Source organism: Anopheles arabiensis, chromosome X, assembly GCF_016920715.1.
Source record: "Anopheles arabiensis isolate DONGOLA chromosome X, AaraD3, whole genome shotgun sequence".
In the NCBI taxonomy this organism is placed as follows: domain Eukaryota; kingdom Metazoa; phylum Arthropoda; class Insecta; order Diptera; family Culicidae; genus Anopheles; species Anopheles arabiensis.
Genome location: NC_053519.1, coordinates 493,276 through 518,794, shown reverse-complemented (window position 1 = coordinate 518,794; position 25,519 = coordinate 493,276). Strand labels below are relative to the sequence as shown.

General features: G+C 48.2%; 3 protein-coding genes across 13 annotated transcripts; 1 reads left to right on the top strand and 2 right to left on the bottom strand.

The window, feature by feature from the left end:
- Positions 1-907: 907 nt before the first annotated feature.
- Positions 908-25,516, top strand: LOC120906707 (muscle-specific protein 20-like). Of its 7 annotated transcripts, none has more exons than XM_040318588.1 (5): positions 908-1,029; positions 1,431-1,702; positions 20,252-20,463; positions 24,333-24,453; positions 24,537-25,516. In XM_040318588.1, exons 2-5 carry the CDS (start codon positions 1,679-1,681, stop codon positions 24,726-24,728), a joined length of 549 nt encoding a protein of 182 aa, XP_040174522.1. In that variant the 5' UTR covers positions 908-1,029; positions 1,431-1,678; the 3' UTR covers positions 24,729-25,516. The 7 variants fall into 7 exon arrangements, with proteins under 7 accessions (XP_040174522.1, XP_040174520.1, XP_040174521.1 ...); XM_040318586.1 differs by having other exon boundaries at positions 909-1,032; positions 1,428-1,702; XM_040318587.1 differs by having other exon boundaries at positions 910-1,032.
- Positions 7,349-10,014, bottom strand: LOC120906706 (protein takeout-like). 5 transcript variants are annotated; one of them, XM_040318583.1, is made up of 6 exons: positions 9,767-10,014; positions 9,495-9,708; positions 9,302-9,394; positions 8,098-8,248; positions 7,882-8,015; positions 7,349-7,803 (listed from the first exon to the last, which is right to left on the bottom strand). In XM_040318583.1, exons 2-6 carry the CDS (start codon positions 9,610-9,612, stop codon positions 7,481-7,483), a joined length of 819 nt encoding a protein of 272 aa, XP_040174517.1. In that variant the 5' UTR covers positions 9,613-9,708; positions 9,767-10,014; the 3' UTR covers positions 7,349-7,480. The 5 variants fall into 5 exon arrangements, with proteins under 5 accessions (XP_040174517.1, XP_040174518.1, XP_040174514.1 ...); XM_040318584.1 differs by having other exon boundaries at positions 9,788-10,014; XM_040318580.1 differs by having other exon boundaries at positions 9,798-10,014.
- Positions 12,708-15,564, bottom strand: LOC120906709 (myophilin). The gene is made up of 3 exons (XM_040318593.1): positions 15,304-15,564; positions 13,759-14,079; positions 12,708-13,686 (listed from the first exon to the last, which is right to left on the bottom strand). The coding sequence occupies exons 1-3, from the start codon at positions 15,307-15,309 to the stop codon at positions 13,504-13,506; spliced, it is 510 nt and encodes a 169-aa protein (XP_040174527.1). The 5' UTR covers positions 15,310-15,564; the 3' UTR covers positions 12,708-13,503.
- Positions 25,517-25,519: the final 3 nt, after the last annotated feature.

The following is a 25,519-nucleotide window of genomic DNA, read 5'->3' as shown; positions in this document are numbered from 1 at the left end:
GGAGGACATTGAAGTGTGCAAGCAAAAAGCGCACTGCATCATGCCTTCCCGTGAGCTTCCTAGATCACAGAAGAACCCAGTGGCAGAGACTCCAAGATGTCTGTTCCAAACGGCTCTAGCTGTACAGCTTATGTCCCAATGCTCCAGCGGGCTGCGGAGCATTTATTCCAGCCGACCTAGCATGACAAAGGTGTCCGCAACGAACGTTCTGATTTCTGTACTGCCCCTCTGGCACCTCTCCATATCCGCTATCCCATCTCGGTGTGCAACCCCGTAGTCTCCCGGAGTGGCGAGTTTCTCCACGCAAACATTGGGAGAGAGGAAGCAAAAACAAAAAAAAAAAACAAAACAACAAACTAATAAATACCAAACCGCGTACGATGCGTGGATCATGTTGCAAGCGCTTCAGCCAGATACGTGCAGGAATTGGATGCCTTCGGTGCAATCCGTTTTATCATCACTCGCCCTTCCGCGCCTACCCGGCCGGAACCGTACAGGTTTATGCGTAGCCCCAGGCTGGATCGAATTCAAATTCAAAGTCTCTTGGTGCTGTTGCTGCTGCTGCTGCTGCTGCTGCTGCTGCTGCATACCCATTATCAGCTGCTTGCGCAAAGTGCTCCAAAAGTGCGAGAGTGAGTGCGAGACCGTGCTAGGGCAGCCTGGAAGCAGCCAGCGTCAGCTGAGGAGAGTGTGGTGCTGCCTAGTGAAATCCCGCCGGGTAGTGGATAGTTAGCGCGTCCATCCTCTCCTGCTCCGCGGCGTGTTGAAGCGTAGATGACCCATAAACTACGCATGGGTGGGGTGCGGACGGCGGAGTGCGTTCCGGGTGCGATTGCAGGCAGATGCTTCGGATCTTCGGATGGTTCCCCGCGCGCCGGCCTGATTGTCTATATATATAACACGGCACGCGTTCCACCGTTTGCGCGTATTCAGTTCTCAGCCGTTGCCTTGAGCAGTTCGCAAAACCGGCCGTAAACAACAAACACACTCAGTAGTCTCAGTATTTGCCGCTGCCCGCAATCACTACCCGTAGTAATTCGCATTTGGTTGTTTTTTGTTGTTGTTGTTTATTTCCCGAAGTTTTGTTTGTATTTTATTCTGCGTGCTCCAGTAGCGTCACTACCCACGGTGTACTAATTTCTACCATCTTGTTTATCTTCGCTGTTTGTGTGAATGCTCCAATAAGATTTTTTCTTGCAAGAGTGTGTCCGTGATTGCGCTTTTGTGTGTACAGTGATTTAGACGTTACAGGTGTGCGTGATCCGTGCGTAGAGACATCCAGAAAGGACAGTGTACGAGATCCCGTCACGCACGCATCAGAATCGGATCCAGTCCTTTTAAGGCGATCTGGCTTAAACCAAAAAAAAAAAATCAAACCGCGTCGCACCTGCTTACTCTTTACCATCCCCAATTTTCATCCCTCCCAGCAGTGTCGTAGTGCCTATCCAGAGTGTTGCCTGTGAAAGCAAGCAAAGCATTTGTGTGATCGTGTGAAGACGCCGACCACGTGCGGCACAAATTCCCAGCTCCAGCTCCAAGCAGGTAGCGAGCCGCTGCTGCTCCATCAATCAACCCGTGCGACAAACAGCTGAGCCACCGAGAGTGAAGCGTTACGCAGAATCGCATCGCACCCTTTTGCGGCAGACTCACACTACTACCGACCAGCCTAATCACCATCATGCCTGGACGTCCACTGTGGCAGGTAGGTGCACTGGCGAAACTGGTCCAATCGAACGCGAGCTGATTAAAACTCCGCCCTCCGATGCTAGTTTGACCATATTTGGTCACCCGTTAGGCAGGTGACAGTGCAGCCAGCATCAGTTAGCGATGGATTGGGGGAGCCAAATTGGTTTAACATTGAGGGGCGGCGTAGCATTTACACCTCCAAACGCTGGACCGAGCGAACGGTTTAAGGAGTCTGCTATTTTAACCCCTAGGACAGGTAGTGAAGGTCTTGGGAAGCTAAAAATATCCCCGCGTAATGGCGAGTTCGGGTCAGCTGTAATTAATAGTGTAGGTCTCGGCTTATACACGGAAAGGTAAACCTCCCCCCACCGGGTAGGGAAATGGACACTTAGGACGCTCGCTCGACCTAAAAATTGAACGATTTGGTTACCTTCGGCCACGTCAACACTCCCGCACATTCCCCCACGTGCGTCTGTGCGGTGCGTCTGATTGCGCGCGCGCGCGCGCTCTCGTTCTGGCCTTGTGCCATTCCAAGCAGGCCCCGAGCTGACTCATCAGCATCGCAAGCGTCTCCGATCCCTTTTGGCCAAGCCGCTTTGTTTATGCGTCCTCTCAAAACCACCGGTCCCGCCCGCGTCCTAGTCGCCGTTACTGGCCGTCGTATGGCCGGTGGCAAAACTGATGAGCTTGTGGAATGATGGCTGCGCCCCAACCGCCAGCCGTTTACCCATCCGGCTCAGCCCGGTGCGCTTTGGAAAAATCGACGCACCGTCGTGAGTCATGCCGCAGTGCAAAAGCACATGTTTTAGCGCTCCCAACTACCCTCCCCATCCTCTTCAAGCTTCCCCCTTGTTGGCCGTGGGTGCTAAATTTAAACGATGCAAACAGTTTCCCAAACCGTGATCCCCACCTTTCGTGCGTCGGCAATTTTTTTGATGAAATATTGCACGCCCGTGATGAAAATCGGATGCGAGATACGGCTCGATGAAAGAGACCCACCAGCCAAAACGGCAAAGCGAGGGAAAACGCGAGGGAAAAGAATGGTTGATAACCAACTAACGGACCTTTCCATCTCATCCCGCAACGCATCTCATTTCACATCGTTTTTCACACCTACCCTGCGCTGGAAATTGTCTTACTACGGCTTACTGCCTCCCGGAGCCGCCACTTCGCTCGCATGCCCGCGGCCCTATGCAAAGCGCACCCGCAGTTCCGCACGATTTCGTGCTGTGCCGTGGGCCCTTCCCCTACCCTCCCCTAGCCACTGCCAACGCTCTAGAGGGAGTTTTCCACTCGTCCGTACACGAAACGCATTGGGAAATCGCTCTCAGTTGGGATGCACTGATTGTTTTGAAAACAATTACATCCGTCTTTTCTGCCACTCTTCCCCAGCCCAGAGCCTTTACCTGCAACAAAATGAAGAGTGTGAATCTCTTGCTCTCCCCCCCCCCCCGCAGCCTCATGTGTGTGTTTTTAACACGTGAAAAACTGTCGGCAAACTCACTCGGCAAAAAGCAAAACGCGCCCTCGGGGCAATCATCGCAGCTCACACCTTTCGCTAGTTTTCCGGCTTACAAACACATACAAATACACACACACACACACACACTAGTCGCTAATGCATCCCTGTTTGCGCATCATCGAATAAGACGACGGGGATCTGCATATAATGGGGGAAGGAAAAAAAACAAAATCGTGCACAGACGCAACGGTGCAATGGAGGGCGACAAATGGGAAAGCTTCCTCCATACCCTTATGTGTGGTTGAGTGTGTCACGGTGCACTTAAGATGGTGTTGTGCATATTCATACATACTACTTTTGTTGCAAAGTATCATCCGTGCGCGCATCATAATTAAAGCATTGGGTTCGTTTTAAAGTGGCTGCTGGAAGGATTGCATTCATTCATTAAGCGGAAGGTGGGAGGAGATAGGATAGAGGTTCGGTAGCAACACGTATGAGTCACTCGGTGAGAAAAGGGAAGAAAAGTTGCTGTACACAAGCACACACATGCAAGCACGCTCCAAGCAGTATAAAGGAAAGAAAGGAACACAAGCAAAGCATTTTTGCAGAGCAGAGACACATACGTATTAGTCCAAGCGCGCGCGGCGTTACGATGCATGTTTGGGAACTGAACGCTGTACTAGTGATGTGTCAACCGGTCGGCTTACGAGCTGAGCTAATCGATCAGTCGCTTGAACGAATGTTAAAAGAGAACCAGGTTCAGCACCGAACCAATTGTTTGAATCAAATATTATTGACTAGTTCGGCAGAAATAATTTGAAATAAAATTGGAACACAGCCTGCCAAAAATAGGAACAAACTGCCGAAAATAGGAGCAAAGCCAATGCTTACCTTTTCACGAATATTTCTAAAAAAATGTGTTGAAACGGCAAGTAAAAAATAGTAATACTTTACGATAGTTTATTAATCAAAATAACATCTCTTTCATGAAAAATAACAAAACATTTAGTTTTTGTGAAGCTGCTGCACTAGCCTGCCGAAAACTGATACAGTTACCCTATTTACTCTTATTCTAGTGTAAACTTTATCCTAAGCTTGTTGCGTTGGCAGGAAATGCAGGCAACATGCATGAGATTAGAATTTACACAACACAATTTCAGATGCATTTATATTTTGTTTACACTTTTCAAAACGTTGGCACCAGCCAGGCAAACTTCCTCCAGGCACTATGATCAATTTATTTCATGCACGTTCCGCTCATCTCTGTGGTACCGCTACTGTCATTGTTCGTGCCGTTCCTGCCATTATTTCTTTTTCCATTTGCAATGACAAAACAGGAGCAGCTTACAGATGCGTAACGAGCAGCATCGAGCATCGTCCCTCATTCCCATTCCTCGTTCACACTAGAACAGTTCAAACTCGCATCAAACGGTCGCTGCCCACGGCAGGCACACTTACGCGCCCGCGCAAAAAAGACGAACGTTTTCTAATTAAGATGCACGCACGGGAAGAGATGGAATGAATTATTCACAATCTAACCATTCACCGTGACACGCTCGACTTGGATGGTGTGCGAACGTATAGAGCATGGGTTTGAAATGATAACGAATTTCTTCGTGCTCACCCACACAAGCTTGGCGCGCACTGAATTCGCGTGCGTGCTTTCGAAAGGGAAGCGTTCTCGCTTGTTTGCCCGTTCTAAATTTAACCGCAGACAAACCAAGATTTCCAGCATTTTCCAACCAGGGGAACGGGGGTGCCGATGGGTGTGAAATTTTTGGTTTACTCTCGCCCGCCCGAATGGGGTTGCCTTCTCACGGCTGTGTTGTAGGTGTTGGGCGTTGAGGGGGGGAGTTGAAACTATTGACGTTATTTTTAGAACTGTAACCCCAGTTACTCGTTTTTATGATCGAGAAAGGATGCTGTGTACTTGTACGTCTACCGGATATTTCTTATGTGAGTGAGAAATGGTTATGTGTTCGATCGTTAACTGGCTTGGAGAGGGCGCGTCGTACAGGTACGCCGCGCACATATGCTTCGCATAAAATCGGCACCCCGTACCGTGCAGCGCATTGCCTTGGAACGGATGTGAGAAATAAATTTCACTCTAAACATCATTTCCCTGCCTGCCTGCCTGCCGCCCTCCGTTCCTACCCCGGTGCGTCGTTTCGGTTGGGTGGCGTTTCCACCGACTGAATGCCGAGAGCAATCGTGCAATCTGCGCTGAATAATTACAACGATACCGTTTTGCGGGCCTGCTGCTGAAGGGAAATGCGAAAATGATGGCACTTTGATGGCAATTCGCATGCAGAAAGTGGGGGGGGGGGATGGGAGGAGACTCGATCGATGGGTCACGGTGATGCACCGCGGTGCATGATAGCAATGATTGCACGATCGATAATGCATGCGCTGGTGCGGATATGAAGTAAGAAGCAATTTCTCTTGGAACCTAATTCAACCTGAAAAACTCCAGATCCGACATGCCCGTGCATCGAGTTCAATCGCATCGGCGCTTCGATCGAATCGCATGCGTACCGAAGAAGCGTTACGGGCAGAGCGTTTAAATGGGACGAGGTTCGGTTCCGTTAGTGGCGAGCAAATGGCAAACACGCGTATGCAACAAACTGAACAGAGTTTTGATTTCTTACAAATCAGTCTAAAATCATACCCTTCAACGAGTGAAAAATGAGGTAACGAAACAATTATAAACATTTGAATCCATCCTGTGTCGACGTAAACGGTTTCGGCCGTTTCAAACGTGAAATCTTTCGAGTGCTTAGTTGAAAAATCGGCTTAGTCACTCAATTTGCTTAGCGTGCGGAAAGTTCTCCCAGAATGTTTATACTGTACTAGCAGGTCGCTTGAATCGTGCCGTGCAGTGAATAGTGAAAGAAATTTGGTTCTACACAATTTTTCATTATTATGTACCCTTCAGCAAATCTAAATACTGAACAAATACCTCTCTTAACATTTGTTTATTCTGATTATTGCTCAGATAAATGAGCTTCGATACCAAGAATTCGTTTAATATTGCCTCGAGGACAAGTACCGAATAATTGTGCACATGTCCTGTTCATTCAGAATCCAGTCACACAACACTCACTGTACAACGTCCCATTTTTAAGGTATACAAATGATCTAAGCATGAAACGCAAATTATGTTCATGTTGTTTCAATGAAAAATATGAAACAAATCAAAATATTAAGTAAAGTAGTTAGTACATAAAAGGTATAGTTCCGGAATTTGTTATCCATCAACAGACATAAAAGGCTCGGATATGGTAATAGCATGACGGGAATTGGAAATGGAACGGAATGTTCTATAAAACATTTCCCCTTGTAAATAAAAAAAAAAAACAGTTTATGTTGAAGAAATTGATCTGTGACGACATTCTTAGATCTGGTTGATGTATTTCTTTCGCAATAAACCACCATTTCACACTTTTGCAGTGGAATTATTCTTCTAGACGAAATCCACATTGGCCTATACCAAATTTCGTTCTAGCTTCGAGAATTCTGGATAGTTATATGAGTTCATATTCTTGCCCTTGAAATCCTCTTCAATATTGCTGACACAACTCGACTGTAGTGCTGTTACTTTTTGCTGATCCATGATTCTGTTACCGTGTGGGTGTGCACATTATTTTTCTACACTGTAACTTCTTTGCTAGTAACAGTTGAAAAGAAGCATGTACATGCACAAACTACTACAACACTAGAAAGTGTTTCGCAATACCATCACATAGATGCCAACAAAATCAATTAATTACAAGTCTAGCCGCGTAATTGGTAAAAAAACATCGGGTGGCTGGACTGGAAAAGTCTAGAATTTCTTAGCGAATATTAGTTGTCCAAATGTTGTCTGATTGTACGGCTTCTCATTTGTCAATTATTCCTTCCATTCCATGAACAATTCCTTCTTGGTAGAGGTACTTAGCAAGTAGATTACCAATAAGAAAGATACCGAAATTAGATAACATGCCGTCACTCATCAAGTTGAACAGCTTCGTAGTTAACAGAATAGTGCAATATACTTATCTTTCTCTAAGCAGACCAAAGACAATATGTGGTTGAAAGAAATCAGCTACATTAAACTCTATCAACTCAAGTGTTGACTAATCAACCTTCTTTAACCTACCTGCTTTGTTTCTTATGCTGTAGTTATCGGAATGAAAATCAAAACCCAGCGAAACGAAGGCATACGTTAACGTTCAGCTAACATTTAATACAACTATGTTGTTCAATCCTGCTCCTAAAAGCCTACAAGTACAATTTTCTGTGTCACCATTGCTGTATGTACACGCGGTAGCAACCGGAGCTGCATCCGATCCCCTACGAGCCGCCGCTCCGCGGCAGATCCGCCACAAAGTAGTCGGCCGGCAGCTGGTGGAAGATGTTCTGCATGATCGCCAGCAGGATGTCCTCGATCGTTTTCGCGATGATCGGCTTGAGCGCTTCCGAAACCGGGCGCCAGTTGTCGTTCAGGTACTGGTTGGTGCTGTCCTCCAGCACCTTCACGCCCTCGAACAGGTTGCCCATGTGCAGGCGCAGGCCGGAGATGGTGTAGTCCACCTTCGTGCCGGTCACGTTGTAAAACACGTGCCCATTCTTCTGGTACAGGTCGGTGCTGGTGCGCATAATGATGTCCATGCCGCCTGAAAAAAGGGAGGGAAAAAGTACATGTATACATGGAGCTTGTTCGTCGGTGAAGTTCGTGGGTACCCTGTACTTACTCGGCTCAAACCAGCACTTGCCGTGCCCGTTCAGCGGTATCACCAGTATGCGGCCCTGCATGTGATAGTTGCCCTCGAGCCGCATCTTCGGCAGACGGATGTGCGTTTCCCAGCCAAAGTCCTTACTGCTGACGCTGTGCTCAAGAATGGAGGGAGAATTCGAATGTTAGCATTGGCAGAAACGGTTACAAATCGGTCAGTGATCGCCTATCTTACACATTGCGGAGGACTTTGGTGCTGGCGAAACCGGTGACCACCACCTTGGAGAGTGACGCGTTGACACTGACCGGTCCGTCACCTTGCAGGATCCTTATTTTGCTGATCTTCATCGGGTCGATCGTGCCGACATGCTCGAGCCCTTCGATGCCTAGCGCGAGTTAGAAGCGTTTAGAGCGATTAGTGTGGCCTGAGCGTATTGCCTTTTTGCTTCTTAAAGCAGCTACTGTTAATAGGGTCAGTGGCCGAGGTTCTTGCGCTCGTTCGACAGTCCCAAACATGGGCCACAAGTTTCACTGCATACGGTACATGTGCGGTATGTTGTGGTCACCGTGTCACGCGCACCGTTTACCCCTACCGTTCAACAAGCCGGCCAAGTGGGGTGCACCTTTGCATTGACCTCCATTACGGCTGCCAACGCTCCGAACGCAGGCGGACAGCCGTTTTGCACCACTTTGGCGCTCGATCGTAGTGGCGTCTTGCAGGCGCGACCAGTTTTTCGCGAACGCCACAGAAACGACTTTACGGGGACCGTTACGCTAACCGGACGATAAGTTAACGTGCTGTCAAACTTTATCGTCCAACGCCCGTGGAACAGGAAAATTCGGTCTTTCGATTTTTGTGCTGGGCAGCAAGCCAACCGGTTTCACGCCACGCAATGCAATTCGCGTGAGTGGGTAGCTGGTTTTTTGTTGGCTTTTGGAAAAACATATCTGACCCTTTGCGCACATGTGGTGAGATTTAAATTTAAATTAAAAGAGGGAGCGTAAGCGGGTGGGTGGGATTGCTTTTGTTGAACACGACCCGAGCGAACGGGATCGGTTGCAGGTTGTGTTCGGCAAATGGATGCTTGTGAAATTCCTACGATGAAAAGTGGCAGAAGTTTTGGTTCAAGGCCCTGCCGGAGCAAAGAAAAACGTGTCTCACCATCACCTCCCCCTCATCGTGTGTGCACTGAATCGCATCGCAAATGCAGCGAGCCGCACGTTTGGAGCCGCGATCTCGGCCGCGGGAAAATAGCGCTCGAAGGTCGAGAAAAGAATCGCTGGCCCTATTTCTCAGTACTGGTTTGCCGCGTTACGCGCGCTGTCCAGCTCGACCGACTCGTGGAGGGAAATTAATTTAATTACACTGTCTCACACACACACTCCCATGCAAGTACAAACACTGTTGGTGGGCATAATGCTATAACAAAATCATTTACCGGTAACGAGCTTGTCAAACAGTCCCTGGACGGACTCGGTGGAACAGTCGACAAAGTCTGGCTGATCGAACCGGCATGTCTTGATGAACTCCGCTGTGGATCGGTGCCGTATGAAGAAGAAATACAAAAAAAAACAATGGTTCGCGGTTAGAAATGGCAATGGCCGGATGGTTTGGTACGAAGCGATGCGTACGTTTCGTTTCGAAGTTGGCCGAGGCGGCCGGTAGGGAGAGCGCGAGCAGGCTGACCATCCAGAACAGGCGCACCAACTGCGGGACGGTGCTCCAGACATTCCAGCACGCGGCAGACATTGGTGTGTTGGTTGAGGACGAATTCGGGATGAAGAATATCTCTGATACGGGGTAGGTTCCACACACGGTTGAGAGTTGAGAGGGTTGTAGTTGGTGCTGCAAAGATGCAATGCCCGTTTATTTCAGGGCAACTCATATACACACACGGACATACAAAAGCTCTCTCCAAACGCACTAGAACTTACTGCAAAAGTCACAAATTTCCCAAGAAAAACACTTACGAGGAAGTAACACTGTTTCACTTTGTGGCCTAAAGACACTGCACGTGCACTGTCGAGTACCGCACACAGAACCGTTCTACTGCACTGCAGGCACGTCTTCTTAGATACAGCCTAGAGCAGCAACCTAAACCGCGGGCACTAGCGACGTCTGAAAGCCCAGCACCATTGGAGGCACGATTTATATAAGCGTGCACATATATATATATACCTTGGGGTGAGCGATCCGGTGTGAGCGTGGAAACACTGCAATCAGGCCCGAACGGCACTGCTCATGCAAGTCTCCACACACACACCCTCCCGCGCCATCCCACCGCCCGGGGAGGCTGGTCAGAACAACCTGCCCGTCATTAGAAATCCATCCCTTCCCTTCGCGCTGGTGTTTGCGGTGACGGTCCGACCTGAGCTGTGCCTCATGTGTGGTTAGATACCAACGGTAGCGGTTGCTACTCCACTCCGATCCGTTAGAACCGTTTACCGCTGCTGCTGGAAGTTGGATGCTACGATGATGTCGCGTTTTGCGCGTAATCTTAACCGTGTCAATGTTTGTGAAATATCCCACCCAGGTCTCCCAAGCTCGATCCGTCTCGAGGTAGAGGGCGGGGGTGCTAATCCGCATATCATCATGCCTGCCGCGTTTAATTGGCCGCGTTTTTTTCCTGCTTCTCCTCGGAGCGCCCGGGGTTTCGGGTCATCAGCCATCGATTGCACATTCGGCATCCGGATCGTATGACTCGGACGGCATGACGGCCAGAAAGGTCAACGGCTTTCGTACCGGTGCCAAACTTCCAACCAGCATAGAGATGTCATCGATGGCCGAAGGGAGTCGGGAGGTGGGCTTGCAAGAAGTTTCCAATTTCCGTTGCTACCCACCTGCTGGTTTGAGTAAAGAAGGGGGCACGAAGGGGCAGGGATTTGCTAAATTTTGATTTCATCATGCACCACCGGGGGTGCGCCAGCGGAAAGCGGGCAAACCGCTCGGCTACTGCTGATCATGGTGAGTAGCACCGTACCGGCGAAGGTTATTACCCGTAGTGATGCGCGAAACAATTATGCAACACACGATGTTCGCATCTTATGACAATGTTGGGGAGCATGTTGCTGTTGTTACTGTCGCCGCCAGGGTTAGGTGCGCTTCGTGCCAAGAGGGGTTGCCAGGCATCGGCTGCCTGGCGGGGATTAGATCGCTAACGGGGCGATCAATAGTGCGTGACAAGTGAGGTTGGTCAGTGTGTTCAAGTGGTTCGTTCTGCTGAGAACCACAGCATCGGCTCAGCTGCTCTAAGGTTATATTATTTTGTTTCTTCTAGTCTCCGAATGGGCTTTACGGAAACTTCGTGCAATGTTGGCATGCAAGGGAAGATTTATTTACAATCTTTCACAATAATTGTTTAATCATTCGTATGGCTTTTGGCTAACCTTAGATGGGTTAAAAAGAAGATGTTCATGCTATGAAATTGTTAAGCATTCTTACTCTATTGGGCCAGTCTGGTGGTACAGTCGTCAACTCTTACGACTTAATAACATGCCCGTCATGGCTCCAAGCCTCGAATAGAACGTGCTCCCATACGTAGGGCTAACTATCCTGCTATGGTAATAAGTAAGTCACTGAAAGCCTAACCCACTAGTGGTACTGGCGACAGGCCTTGACCGACAACGGTTGTTGTGCCCAAAGAAGAAGAAGATTCTGTTAATAGATGGATATTTATTATTATAACTTTTATAAAATTTAAAACTTATAAAGTTTGGAGTATGGAGTTTTTCTTAATCGATTATCCAAAACCCAAAATGATGGATTATTCAATTTTTGATCCCTTTAAAAGGTATCCATACTGCTTCATGGTGCGCTAATCGGCACACCATTCAGGTTGAAGAAGCGCGCGCACAATAATTAATCCCGCGTTTATTGGAGCGCAACGCGCTAACCCGCTATCGATTAAAATATGAACCATTCGAAGCAGCTGGCTCAAACACGGTCCGAACCCGAACCTTGGCGAGCAACCTTGGCCAACGGTGGTGAAGAAATTCGGGACCCCGGGATGTGTTCGTGCTATGTTTATCTTTCCGAAAGGCCGCACGCTCAACCTTGACATGGAGAGCGGGGCAACCGTAGGACCACCCGGCCTAGTATACGGCACATCACACATCGGCAGCTGTACACATATCTCATCATGATGATCGTTTCGGTCGTCCGGATTTATAGATCTGTTTGTTTGGAGTGACCTTACCCCGGCTGGCTCCACCAGTGCGCCAATCGGAATTGGTTTCTAGAGATTTCTATCGCTTGATACGTTGTACTCCGACGTGCGTAATACATGACGTGCTCCACCCTGCTCCCAGGCTTTATATTGTCAAGTACACACATGCATGGACACACACACACGCACAAGATGCAATTAGTACTTTTTCCAATCAGAAAACTGAACCCACGATTAGCAAAGGAGAGCGGTAAGAGGAGAGCCGAGAACTGGCGGAAGCAACTACTCTGCCCCTTCATAAGGGAGGAGGTCATGAGTTCGCGCAATTCCAATGCAGGCCGTGTGTGGTACGTGTGGGCACACGGGTTGGCGAACGACAGGTGATAATAGTGCGGCGCGAGAAGGGAGTGTAACTATCTACTAGGACTGATAACTGATAATTAAGTGACGGTAATTTGTAAAGAGTTCAGCGACAACACCCATCAACGTCGGATGCGTACAGTTAGCACAGGTCGTGGAGGCGGGAGTACTAATGATGCTGGTAGCTTCAGCCACCATCTGGTGATGCAACCGGACCCTGAGACTGCTCAATGTTATTGCCGACGCTGAAAAGATTTCTTCCTACTTGAGCTCTACCGGAATCATGCCGGAGGAGTGATAGAACGCGAAACAAGAGCGGTGACTTAGTTGTCACAGAGTATAATTTATTCGTTTATAGTCCGTACGTCCATTTATAATACGAATGCAAAATAGAGCTACCAGAAAGCAAGGGAACGTACGAGATGCTTTACCGTAAAAAAGAAAGCGCACAAGATAAAACACATTTACAACACACGCGCGCCCAAACCCTTCACCGAATATCTCCCACGAATCTCCAACGTACTGTCACCGTCAGCCGATCAGTCACGTTCAGCTGGCTGCCGATGCATTCTCGCATTGCTCGCTTCGTCGGGAGTGAGTGAAGTGTTGGACGCGAGTGGCGCGATGAAATATGACCGCGGGTTCGTTTGTTTTTCGTAAAGAATAAATAATGGATTCGCCCTCCAAGACCGCGATAGACATCCTCGCCGCGGCCGCGTCCTTAGCGATGAAGGTTTCTGTGGTGCTCTCGCGTAGGCCGCGTAGGTGTCGTAGGCTGGGGTCGCAGGGCGAGGGCGTACGTATGTATGGGCGATGGTGAGGGTTGTCGGTTTTCTGTAAACTCCTAAAAATAGCCAATGATGCACAAACGATGACGGATCCTCCGAAGATGTGGTTGGGTCGGAGATTGCCCGATGAGCAAAATGATATTTAAAAAAAATGGACTCTCTTTGAAGCGATGAGTGATGGAAATAGAAGAGTACGATGAGGGTGTTGTTGTTGTTTTGGTTCGAGTTGTTTTTGTACATAAAGAAAACACCAAACACACTTCCCGCGGGAATACAGCTAATAGATAGGCAATAAAGGACCGTGCCCTGGAAGCTGGGCAGCAGCCTTTACATGTGGCGGGTGTTGCCGAACGAGCCCTGGCCGGCCTGGGAGGCACCCTTGTTGAAGCCCATCTGCAGGTTCAGCTCGCCGTGATGGGCACGCAGCTGCTCCTCGCTGAAGTTGCGCTCGTTCTTGTCCGCCATCTTCGGTCCAAGGGTAGGTCCGTTGTATTCTGGGTGCTTCTGGGTCTGTTGGGGCGGAGGCGAAGGATCAGTACAAACTGGGAAACACGAGCAGAACGTTACCACAAGCACACTTACGATTCGTCCCAGCGAGTACAGGCAGAGCGTCACCTGCGGGATGTTGCGCCGCTCGAACAGATCAGCCGTCTGGAAGATTTCCTCCTCCGGCACGCCGTACTTCTTGATCGCCGCCTGGAAGCGCTGGATGTTCTCCATCAGCTGGAAGTTGGTGCCACGCTCTTGGATCTTCTTCACCGAGCCGGGGGCCATCTTGTTGATCAGCTTGCACAGCACGACACCGTCCTTGAGGACGTCCTCATACGGGCCGGGCGGCAGCTTCTCACCGAGCACGTCGCTGATCCACTGCAGCACCTCGGCTTCCTGTTCCTTGTTGCGGGGCTGTGGAGTACGGCAGGAGCACAGAAAGCAGCCGAAAAAAGGTCATAAAACCCAGAAAGCTATAAACACGCGCATCCATTCGCGAATTTCCAACCGCAGTGCAGTGTGCGTCTGGGTGCTTTTTTTTGTATGCCCACCCTCCGATCGGTGAATGGGAATTTTCCAACAGCTTGATGGCAATGTTATTCTCCATCACACGGAGAGTTTATGGACGTGCCGGGTTTCCAAAAATAGAACCGCACATCGTTCGCGGAACGGATGTGTTTGCACTACCGGACGGAACGGAGAGATTTCCTCAGAATTCGCCCGCATCCATGTAATGGCGGTTCGTCGCAAATCGCTCGTTCCGGACCTGGAGCGTTTGGAGAAACGTTTAATGCTTTGCCCTCCCCCTAGCACGTTGGTCTTAGGGGTGAAAAATCGTTTCTAAAAGTGGTACGCATTAGCCTTACCGCTGGCATCTACAACGGCCAGGGCCATTTTGATATCCTCTCGACGGTACATTGATTTCCAACGGCGAATCGCCAGCGTACGCTTTGCCTGGTCGCACTGACGTCATCGTATTGTTATTAAAATCCTGCTCGAGCGGCTGTTGCAAAAGGCGCAACAACGCGCGGACACCAAATGAACGCCTACGACTTCCGTCGGGGCTGAAAACGAAAAAAAGACAGACTCGGTCGGCTAATTTTATTCCTTCTCGGACCATTGACCGATACTGCCTGATGGGGACAGCAAAGGGAAACGTGACATCCCTCCTCCCGCAAGCGTGGGACGAGTGGGGCCAAACCTGTCCAATGCATTTGTTTCGACAGAAGCCATTAGCTCAAACTTGGATTGCAAATTCGCATGCGCACCAAGCTATTGGCATTCAAAGTTGTTGGCCGTTGGAGAAGGGGATTTGGCATCGGAAAAACTTACGCTTGAAAAGCGAAGAAAGAAAGCTACAAAAACCAAGTCGTACGTTTAGACATAACATCTGTCTGTAGAAAACCACATGACAATCGTTCCCTGATGTTGTTCCTTCCAAGAAAATGAGATATCCCAAGATGACAAAATGCGTTGATTAGGGCATAGAGTTTTGGAGAATTGGATGGTGATGGGTTTGGGCATGAGGTTCTAGGAGGTGGTTGAAGAAAGCAATGATCTTTTCCACAGATCATACATCCGCGAGAGGATCTCAAATCTTCACACAATATCTTCCAAAACACCGCCCAGTGCACGTACCGCCATTTTTGAAGATTTGATTGATTTGGTTGATTGCTCGCAGGTAAACAACAAAAGATGTTAGGCACCGGAAAACACACCGGACTACGCAAACAAATCACGCTTTGCTCGAACAAAGCACTACCGACAACACACGCGCAAACTAACACAAGCACACACAGAGACAGTCGTGCCGAAAAATTCGTGGAAAACTGAGCACCGAATTAGTCCGAACAAGATGTTTGCCGTACGCCGACCTGCGCTAGACTGTGCCGGATCGTCCGAGGGTGGGCGAATTTTGTGTCGGGCTGGCAGAATTTTCGGCGCCCGGGTCGACGGGGTGGGCCCCGTGAGGGAGGTGAGAGCGTGTGATCCAGGGCGCGTGTCGTTTCGGGATGTGTTTTTACACACCCGGACCCTCGTCGCGCGCGACTCATGCCCAAACGATCATTTAGGCCAGGTCGAGTATGTTGTTGTGCGCATCCTCGCACCCCATCTTCCCCACAGACACATACACACACACACACACACTCACCATCGTGCGGGCTTCACGGTTGTGAGGTTTCGTTGGGGAGTGGCGTATTGGAAGCCCTCGAACACGGACAGGCGAAGATATGGTATAGCAAATGGGAGGGGGAAAAACAACAATAAAAAAACAGCAAACAGCAAGATCGCGCGCGGATTATTCTCGCAAAGCATGGATGCGTCGCGCGCGGCCGCGCTTGCGCAAGGTGGTTTTCCTCGGTGGTAAGCGGGCATGGACCGCGATCTCCCCGGCGAACAGTTGTTTCGACCATCCATAATTCCAAAACGGAAAAACAACACCCACCTGGAAAGCGGAAAGAGCGGAGGGCCCAGAGATCGGATGTGGGGAAAAGCAGTAGAGTGGATGGAATTGGAAACCGTTGCAGTGCCTTGCGGAGAATGCGCTCGTGGTGTGCGTGGAAACTGGTTGGAATGGGAAAAGAGGCCCAAACCTTTTCCAAAGTCAAAAGCCAACCATATGAACAATTTTTCAAAAATTTATGACACTTCTGATGTTCGGCACTGGTTTGGGGATTCTGATTTTCTGTACGAGCTCACATGAGTTCATATTTTGTAATCCCTTGGTGTTGAAGGAACAACTTGATCGTCCGTGATCACTTTGAATTTGAATCTTCAAAAAAAAAAACGAAAACCCGTAAAAATTGATCTGACATTGATGTGTTCTGAGCTCGTAAAGATTTGAACACTGCCAAACATCTCCAAAACCAAAAAAAAAATATCATGTAAAGCAGACGGAAGGAAATGGATAGCGGATTTTCCCAACGATCACTCGGCGAGTGACGTCAACACGCCTGGACCTGCACGATTGACCTTATTGGAGCTGCCACACGGCCGCATGTGGATGATGATGATGAACCGCGATCGTATACTAAATTTAATCGTCAGCACACACGCACGAGATCCTGTGTGGTGGTGGTCCATCTCGGCGCTAATCGGAACTATCTGTCACGCTCGTGTGTGTGCACGATATTATCCTCAATGACATCATCCAGAATTGGCGGCAACATGCCCCCTCTCCACTCAGGACAGGGACGGCGATGTTGCAACAAGTTAATTTCCCAGCTTGCATATTTGTTTATATCCGTTGGCCGTTCATTTGCCAATGCTAGCAGTTTCCCAGGCATGCTTCCAACGGATGCTGAGGTGTGACATCAATGCATCAATCTGGTTCCTCTAGGTCCCCTTGACGCGGGGACCGTGAGGTTTCGGGATGTCCTAGAAATTTTGATTAATTTGAAGCAATGTTACGCCCGCTGTAATGCTGTTCGAGCGCAAGCAGAACAGCAAAACAACACTGGCATAAGTAAACAATTTTTGGAACATTGTGAAGTATTGCTTTGTCCAAGGGGGGTGTCTTTTCGCAAGCGTTGGGATTTTAAACTTTGAATTTTATTTTTTAATGTTCCAGATATTTTCTAGTGTTAGTGTTCTATAGCCATTAAGTAAAACTTCTTCTAGTTGACAGAAATGTTAGTCCCATTAAACTACAATTGAGGTAGATTGCAGATGTTGAGCAGATACACCCCTTCATAACAATTGATTCTACGAACCGTCCTTGTAGTTTACTGCAGGGTTCTTCGAACTACGGCCCGTGCAAGGTGAATTAAAGATATCAGGTCACTTGGACAACTCCCCACTTAACATAAGGTCCCCGGGATTCAAACTGATGTTTATGATTTTCTTACTTGTTCATCAATTTTCTCTATAACATTTCTTCAGTTAAATTACTTAATAAACATATTGGTTTATAAAGTTTATGATGTGTGGATCAGTGCGGCCCGCGGACTGGAAAGTTTGGAGACCCCCGGTCTACGGCATGGATGTGCAGGCTAATGGAAGGAATTTTAGTATGGTTTTCTAACTAGATACTCCTGCCTTGGAGAAACATCCATGTGTCAGCTCATAGCAATTATATTTAAAAGGAGATTTAGAATGGTTAACGTCGTATCGACAGAAAGTTTTTCATTTGAAATTAGTTAACTATAATTTGATTTTTATTTATTTAGGTTTTCCCAGAGAGGTCTACGCACGTTAGGGTACGTAGGAGTTTTCTTGCCCCAGACAAGTAGCGTAAAAATGAGGCACAGTTTTACAAATAAGCCGTCCACGCACGATGAAGTGAAAATAAAATCGATTGAACCGAGCGTCCCACGCCTGTCACCTTAATTTCCCTTCTGCCATGAAAGACGCAACGGTTAACCGTCGGATGATCGTTAGCCTTCAGAGGATTAGTGCTGTATCGCTGAGGGGGAGGGGGGGGGATGGAGATGGGATGTAAGCCGTAAGGGCATAACCTCTGGCTGGGGGTGTGCGGTGAAAGTTGCGCGTGGGATGTGAAGAACAAAACGGAACCCATCGTCCACCCTCTGCCCCCGACCTCCCATTCTGCTGTCCAACCGCACGGGCGTTGCCTGGTTGGGAAACGATTGGAACCGTACACCACCGCCCGTGATGGATCTTAAAATAACGAACCGTGAACATGGAACGTGTTCGGGCGCAGTACTAGCGAGCTGCTTTGTATTATTATTTATTTACGTGCTATTTTTCTTCCACTCCCTCTCACACAAACACACTCACACACACTCAAGGCGTACTGCAAAAGTGATCACAACACGGTGTATTTGTGTGTGTGTGTTTTTGTAGTTTTGGGAAGGATTCAAATGGAACCCATTTTTAATAGAAAACACTTTGCACTGCCCCATTCCCACCCCGGTTCGTTTGGGCGAAATTAACGAAAATGAGCGCGAAAACCCCGCGGTCCAGCGAACCGCGGTCACTACCCGGGGGCGGCCGCTGAACTCATCACAAGAGTGTGTGCGGGAAAAACCACGCATGGTTGCCGCTCTCCAGAAAAAAATAAAAAAATAAAAACACACAGTTACCGCTCGTTAAAGAAAATGGAGAAAAATGCCTCTTCTTGCACCAGAACGGAACATTATTCGAAACTAACGATTTATTTTGGCGCAGACAAATTTTGAAAACGATCGTCGACGGCCGCCGGGGACCCTAGTGTCAAACTGCTAAAGCTGCGTGTCAGTTCCAAGCTGCCACCAGCTGTACCGGGACGGCATGCAAACGGAGAGCTAGCACTGCTATAAATCCCGAGTGGCGCTGCTGGCCGGCCGGTGGTGTAAACAGTGCACAGTGCTCTGCCGGTAGCTCATGAGGGTTCTTGCTGTAATTTGTGGTGGAATCAATTTTCAATTTGCAGCAATTTGAATATTAGTTAGTTCCTTCCTCGCAATTAATCTCTCAATCGCACGTTTGGGCTGTTGGAAGTAGTGCAATGTTCACCACAACAGCCGCTCGGTCAAACGTGTAAACGTGCCACACGGGAAACGGCTAAAGGCCCGGGTCTACGAAAATGAAGCGGCACAACATTTATCGTACATTTCTTTTTATTTCGCAAAACTGTGCGCATTTTTGTGCTAAAACAAAAGCAGAAATCGATTTACTTTTATTTTTGATATTCGTTTTGGTGTGTAAATTAAGAAGCGAGTGTTCCAGCAACGAATCTCGGTGCGAACCACAAACCGCAACACATTTCCGTGAAACCTTTGCGGCGGACGACGACCACGAACCGGTTCCGCGTGTAGTCAAACAATTGCCAATCACGCTGGATGCATTTTAACCAGGGTCGCATGCGGGCACCGATGTTCGGCCCTCTTCCAAGCAGGTCTACTAAGGAAGTGGCAGGGATGGCAGGCTTTTGAGAAGCAATAACAGGCATTTTGCAAAAAAAAACTTAATAAATAAAAACATTGTTTGCGCATTGTTTGTATCCATGGCAGTAGAAATGTGGTGTGAAATTGTATAAAGTTATTAAATTATTGTTTTTTTAAATATCACTGTTGTTTCTCGTGCAACGCGGACAATGTAAACGGCGCTTACCGAGAACACCGGTGATGGCCGTCGTCGTGTCTCCATGGCACGAACCTGAGCTGAGTACATTTGGAACCAGGGTAACAGGCGTGCGAGAAGGTAGCGCGCAGGGAATTAATTGGGAATTATTGCACTTAGACGGGGTAATTAATTTTGCATAAATTTGCTACTATTATTATACGTCAGCACTGCAGTAGATAGCATTATTTATAATCATTTACCGCATTTGGAGTGTTATGCATGTTTTATTTGTAGAAATAATATTTTTTGCGAATTATCTGCTGTCGACAAACAACATAAAAAATCAATTCCCTTTTAAATCAATTATTGTTTACTTAATTTGGCTGCCAACAGCACCGATTACTTTGAAACAAATCTTACTCAAACATATTTGCGATCCTTTATATTTCCATAGCAGAAATATTGTTAATGCACCATTTATATTTTTCTATTCTTACCCGACATTTCAAATTCCCAATTACTGTGCTCTCCCAACGGACACACGCTAATATTTGAATTTTGCTGCACATTTCCTTCCCAGGTCGCCGGCAAGCGGGATCGCGACCAGGAGCGCGAAGCGCAGCACTGGATCGAGACGGTGATCGGGGAAAAGTTTCCGGCCGGCCACGTCTACGAGGACTGCCTGCGGGATGGCATCCTGCTCTGCCGGCTGATGAACCGGCTGTCGCCGGGCATTGTGCCGAAAATCAACACCACCGGGGGCGACTACAAGATGATGGACAACATTAATCAGTGAGTAGAGTTTCCATGCATGCGGTGCTTTCCCTCTGTAGACGGTTGGAAAAAAGGCACACAAAACAAATCCATCGTGACCACGCAGACTCGCGCTTGTCAGTTGTCATTTCGCACGAATCGGTAAATTCTGGGTACCCGCGGGTGATTTTGCTACATGGATCCGGTTGAATCGCGGTAACATTTGTGCCGGGAGCGCATGCCGAGCGAAGGCTGTCGCTTCGCCCAGCCTGTCCGGCAAGCAGCGCCGTCGTCGCTGGCGGGAATATTTGAAGAACACCGCCGGTCCGTTTCCGCTGAAAAGAGCGTTTGACAGGTGGCGGCGGGCCGCGTTCGGCGAAGCTGGTCGGTTTTTACATCGAACGATGCAAAGAAAGGAGGAGGCGGGGGCGCATGTGCGAAAAAAACAACAACAACAAACCGGCTCTGAAAACAGGAAATAGCCGACATGGTGCGCATTTGTACGCGGGCAGCATGCGATGCGGGAGCTGCTCTCGCCGCAGACGGCTGGCTCGGGGTTGCCTAGTACAGTGCGTGACCGAGTTGTGGACGCAAGGAAAGATTTACCGCATTTTCAGATTAATTTATTCTGTATATTGAGTTTGTCGGTTGGGACTGAAATCATTTCAACAAGACACGCCAAACTATCCTCAGATTTCAGTTTATATTGTTACAGTCTGAAGAAAACTTAATTCGATTTCGTATCCACAAATAGAGTTTATATACTATTGAATTAACGTTCTACGGTGAGAAGAACATTGATCTTCCTTTTAATGCATTCTGGTCGTATCGTTGCAATAGACTTTTTTTTTGCTAAACTGCTCGCATATATGATGATCACGACCATAGTTTTTTTTTACCGCTGAAGGTTGATGATTTGCTAATCGCTAGAAACAAGCAAGATGTAGCAGATGGCCTATCTGAGAAAGGTTTCAATATTATCGTTAGCATGTGTCCTGTGCACATGCTCGTTTATTTGTACAGCCATTTTAGTCTATTTTATGTGTTTGCCATACCCAACTGACAGTTCTTCTATTTTTAAAATATAACCCGCCTGAGGCATAATTTTTACTTATAGGCTTTAATTTCAGTTTTCTAACCTAAATTTAAAAAGTATAGTATTATCCCTTTCATGGTTGGATTTAATACACTTAGGCTCAAGAATGGTACGAATCTCTTCTCGCAAAATCTTGTTGAGCTTGCATTGAATTTTGAACAATTCTTCGCGTCAAAAAGTTCCAAATCCAAAGTTTTTAGATTATTTATATTTTTTTTAAATATTCGTGCACATCCGCTGGTTTTGTCACGCACTGTACGCTGTGCGCCTGGTACCAGCGGCTGGCCGTCGCCTTTGCTTCACCGTAGCTCCGCCCCCATTGCGGCTGCCCGCTGTCGCTCATGCGCTCTTGGTAGAATTCAGCGATTGCGTGCTACAACTTGTTCAAACGTGTCGCAACAGAACCGGTTTTTGGTACAAACACAGCAGCGTTGTGCGCGCGAACCGTCGGTCCGCGTTGGACGAACCGGGCGCGCGTGTGTTTAGACCAGCGGTGCTGACTGCTGGCGCTGCTGCGGCCCTGGTAAAAACCGTGGTAAAACTACAACTTGCTACGCGCGTCGTCAGTGCGCCAAAAAGCGCTCGACGTGGACGGGTGTTGCCCGCAATGCACACTTTCCTGGCTGCTGCAGTGCGAGGCGATCCCGGGCCGGTTCGGCAGCAGCACACACGCGATTTGTGTGCTCTCCGTGTGTGCCGGGGTGTGCGGGCCCTTTAGCGCACGGGAACAACCAGCGCGAGCGTTTCGAGAAATCCGGTCGAAACGAGTACCATTTTCACCCGGGCCGCATGCGACCCGGAAGCGTACCGGCCGGCAGTGCAGGAACCGTTTCGACGCTCGACCCGGGTCCGGATTGCAACAATTCAGCCGAATAAGGTACCACTTGTACCGGGCGCGCAGGCACGCCGGCAGTGCCACTGCTCTACCCGGCCGCTTTGCGCGTTCGCGCTCGAGCACTCTCTGTCCGGCAGCACCGTCGTTCTGGTTAGGCGACGGTAACAACACCACCGCTGCCAACCGGTTGCAGTTTTCCTACACGACTTGCTACAAATGTGAGCTTTTCACACCGCCTTTGCACGAGTGCGCACTGGGGTTGCGGAAAGTCGTGCACTTAAAGACACGCTCGGTTTAGTGAAATCGCTTCCTGCAGCCGGACGGACCCCGCCAGTTTGCGGTGCTCGCCCGTTCGCAACGTCAAATGCGACTATTTTTGAAAGTGCGCCCCTCGGTGTTGAAATTGAAACAGGTCGCGCTGAGTAGCATTCGTACCAGGAGCGCATGCTGCGCGAGAGGTGGACGCTGTTCGCGCTAGTCGCATTCGAGGCAGCGCCACTGCGCGTTTGTGGAACTGGAAAGCGAGCGGAAAGCGGGGCAAAACGGGTACCCTTTATTAAAGCACCATTTCACAGGAAAGATTCCGTAACTAAAAATAAACTCGTTGGAGTGTTTTATGAACACCATTTGTTTTAACCCGTTTTTGCATGTTTTCGGGGTTATTTTTTAAGATATGCAATTTCTAAGCAATTTGTCTGTGTAAAGCAGAACATTTCAATGCGTCTTTTTGTTATTATTACAAAAAATAATGCTTCATATGGGGCACAAAAAATTGTCAAAACAAATCAATACAAAGGGGCAAAAGGAACCACAACATTAGACTTTAAGGTTTGGTTTAAGCTCTTGCATCTTGGCAGAATTGTAAGAGTAGATATTTACGTTTAGTATTTAAGTGTTTTGTTCATTTGCTATTGTATGCACTTATTTTGGAATCTTAGGTTATGAAAGGTCAGGTTGATGGTTGTTCTCAGGTTGATCTTAGGCTGATCGTGAGATTTAAACATTGTATTTGATGCTTGTCAATCATTAGAAGTCATTGCAAACGTGTTCATTTGCCAATAATGCAGATGACCATTTCGCCCCACCAAACCATTTTGCCCCAGTTTCCCCTATGTGCGTGTACCGTGTTGATGTCAACCTCTCCCCCTTCCCCAAGGGGTGTACCGGTGTCCGAGATCGCCCCGTTATCGCCGCCAATCCTTGCGCTGAGAGATGTGCAGCCCCCGACAAGCGTGCATGCGCTCCCGTTCCATTGCTTATCGATTGCTCTCACCGATGATTGTGGCGAGAACGTGCGCGAGATCCTCCCGGGGTTGCTGTGTGCAACAAATAAGGCAAACAAAACGGATTTTTTGCTGCGTCCAGCACGGTTTACATCGATTTTACATCGTTTAGGTGTCGCTAGAGAAGTCTTGGTCGGATCTAGGAGGGGGAGGGGCATTGATGGAATCAATATTTTGTATTTGCTTTCGTTCAGGTTTTGCATCATGTTGGTCCAGAAAAAATCGATTGGACGCAACTGGGGAATGTCGGACATTGCTTGCCGCTGTGAAGCCAGGGTCATCGGTCATTCCGAATCAGGTTTTCTTTCGATGCTCTGATTGTTGTCTAATAGCTCTAGGATGCTGTAGATGCCGGAACGGGCTTCCCTTTTTATGGCCATCACGGTTGGAGATCGACTGATGGAGGTGTCGAATTGTGTTTGTTGATTTATGGGATACTATTAGTGAAAGCGCAATTTACGGAACGTTTGTGCAGGAGCGAAATGAATGTGTCTATACTGAATTGCTTCGATCAGTTCATTTGATGGACCTTTTATTATATCCAATCATCTTGCGCCTGCACATCCGGACAAGCGTAGCTGTCTATCAAGACACATATCAAGGTCTTTGCAAAAAAAATTACCAGTAGACGTACTAATTTAAGCCCATTAACAAAACAATCATGTCCCTAAAACTGTGTACTTCTGCTTCGCAGGTTCCAGAAGGCGTGCATCAAGTACGGCGTGGCCGACGTCGACCTCTTCCAGACGACCGATCTGTGGGATCGCAAAAACGTTGCCCTCGTCACGACGACCATCTTTGCCGTTGGCCGAGCGGTAAGTGTTTACCGTCGCTTAGTATAGACACTAGAATGACGCTCTTCTTTTTTTTCTTCTTCTTCTTTTCATCCCATCGCCAGTGCTACAAGCATCCGGAGTTCCGCGGCCCGTACCTGGGACCCCGGCCGGCCGAGGAGAATCGGCGCGAGTTTACCGAGGAGCAGCTGCGGGCCGGCGAGGGCCTGATCGGGCTGCAGGCCGGATCGAACAAGGGCGCTACCCAGGCCGGGCTCAACTTTGGCGCCACCAGGAAGATACTGCTCGGCAAGTAGGGCCACGGAGAGAAGGTGCAGCAGACGGAGCAGAATAAGGAGGAAAAACATAGCAACAAACAAACAAACTAAATGAAAAGAAGAGTTGCCCCGGAGAGCTAACTTTTCCGCCGCGACCAGTTCGTCGCTTGCCGAAAGGCGTGACATTTTTTTCTTTTATCATGGCTCATGCTGCACACTAAAATTCTAGCTGTATTGTATTTACGTATATGCTTTTTGTCCCTGAAGCCTTCGGTACGTTGTTCTTTGTTTTTGTCCGTCAATGGGGAGTAAGCAAGCAATCGCATCACTCAACATCAACTTAAATTATTAACTTATTTATTGCGTTTAAAAGAGAAGCGTTGGCACTTGCTCTGGGCATTTTATAAGATCACGATAACATAAATAATACCCCCGATGATGTCGCAAGTATTAATGCACAAGAGAAAACACAAAAAAGTGTATGGAGAGGACCAGGGACAACATTCAAAACAAATTTTGGGTAGGCTTCTTTCGGCGCGTAGAACATTTCCAAAAAAATCAAGAACACACCGCCAACGTGGCACAGTTTATACACTATACTAACACCACTAACTGAGTAATGTGCGTGTGCGAGTTAAAAAAAATTTAATCTATTTTGACCTTACGCCAGAACAAGTATTACACTACTCCCCCACACGCTTTTCTCTCGCGACTACTTTCATACAAATCTGGACAAAATGGGGGGTTTTGCTTTATCGATGTTGTTTCTTGTTAATTTTTTTTCTGACCCAAACAATAAAGTACAATATATTGCCTTTCAAAAAGAAGCA

What these genes read in the sequence shown, in the direction of transcription:
- LOC120906707 (XM_040318588.1), top strand. Translation starts at nt 1,679, where the DNA reads ATGCCTGGACGTCCACTGTGGCAG. An exon ending in CTGGACGTCCACTGTGGCAG is followed by an intron (nt 1,703 to 20,251) that starts GTAGGTGCACTG and finishes TTTCCTTCCCAG; the next exon opens with GTCGCCGGCAAGCGGGATCG. An exon ending in TCTTTGCCGTTGGCCGAGCG is followed by an intron (nt 24,454 to 24,536) that starts GTAAGTGTTTAC and finishes TCCCATCGCCAG; the next exon opens with TGCTACAAGCATCCGGAGTT.
- LOC120906706 (XM_040318583.1), bottom strand. Translation starts at nt 9,612, where the DNA reads ATGTCTGCCGCGTGCTGGAATGTCTGGAGCACCGTCCCGCAGTTGGTG. An exon ending in ACCAAAGTCCTCCGCAATGT is followed by an intron (nt 8,016 to 8,097) that starts GTAAGATAGGCG and finishes TCTTGAGCACAG; the next exon opens with CGTCAGCAGTAAGGACTTTG. An exon ending in CAAGTGCTGGTTTGAGCCGA is followed by an intron (nt 7,804 to 7,881) that starts GTAAGTACAGGG and finishes CCCTTTTTTCAG; the next exon opens with GCGGCATGGACATCATTATG.
- LOC120906709 (XM_040318593.1), bottom strand. An exon ending in TGTACTCGCTGGGACGAATC is followed by an intron (nt 13,687 to 13,758) that starts GTAAGTGTGCTT and finishes CCGCCCCAACAG; the next exon opens with ACCCAGAAGCACCCAGAATA.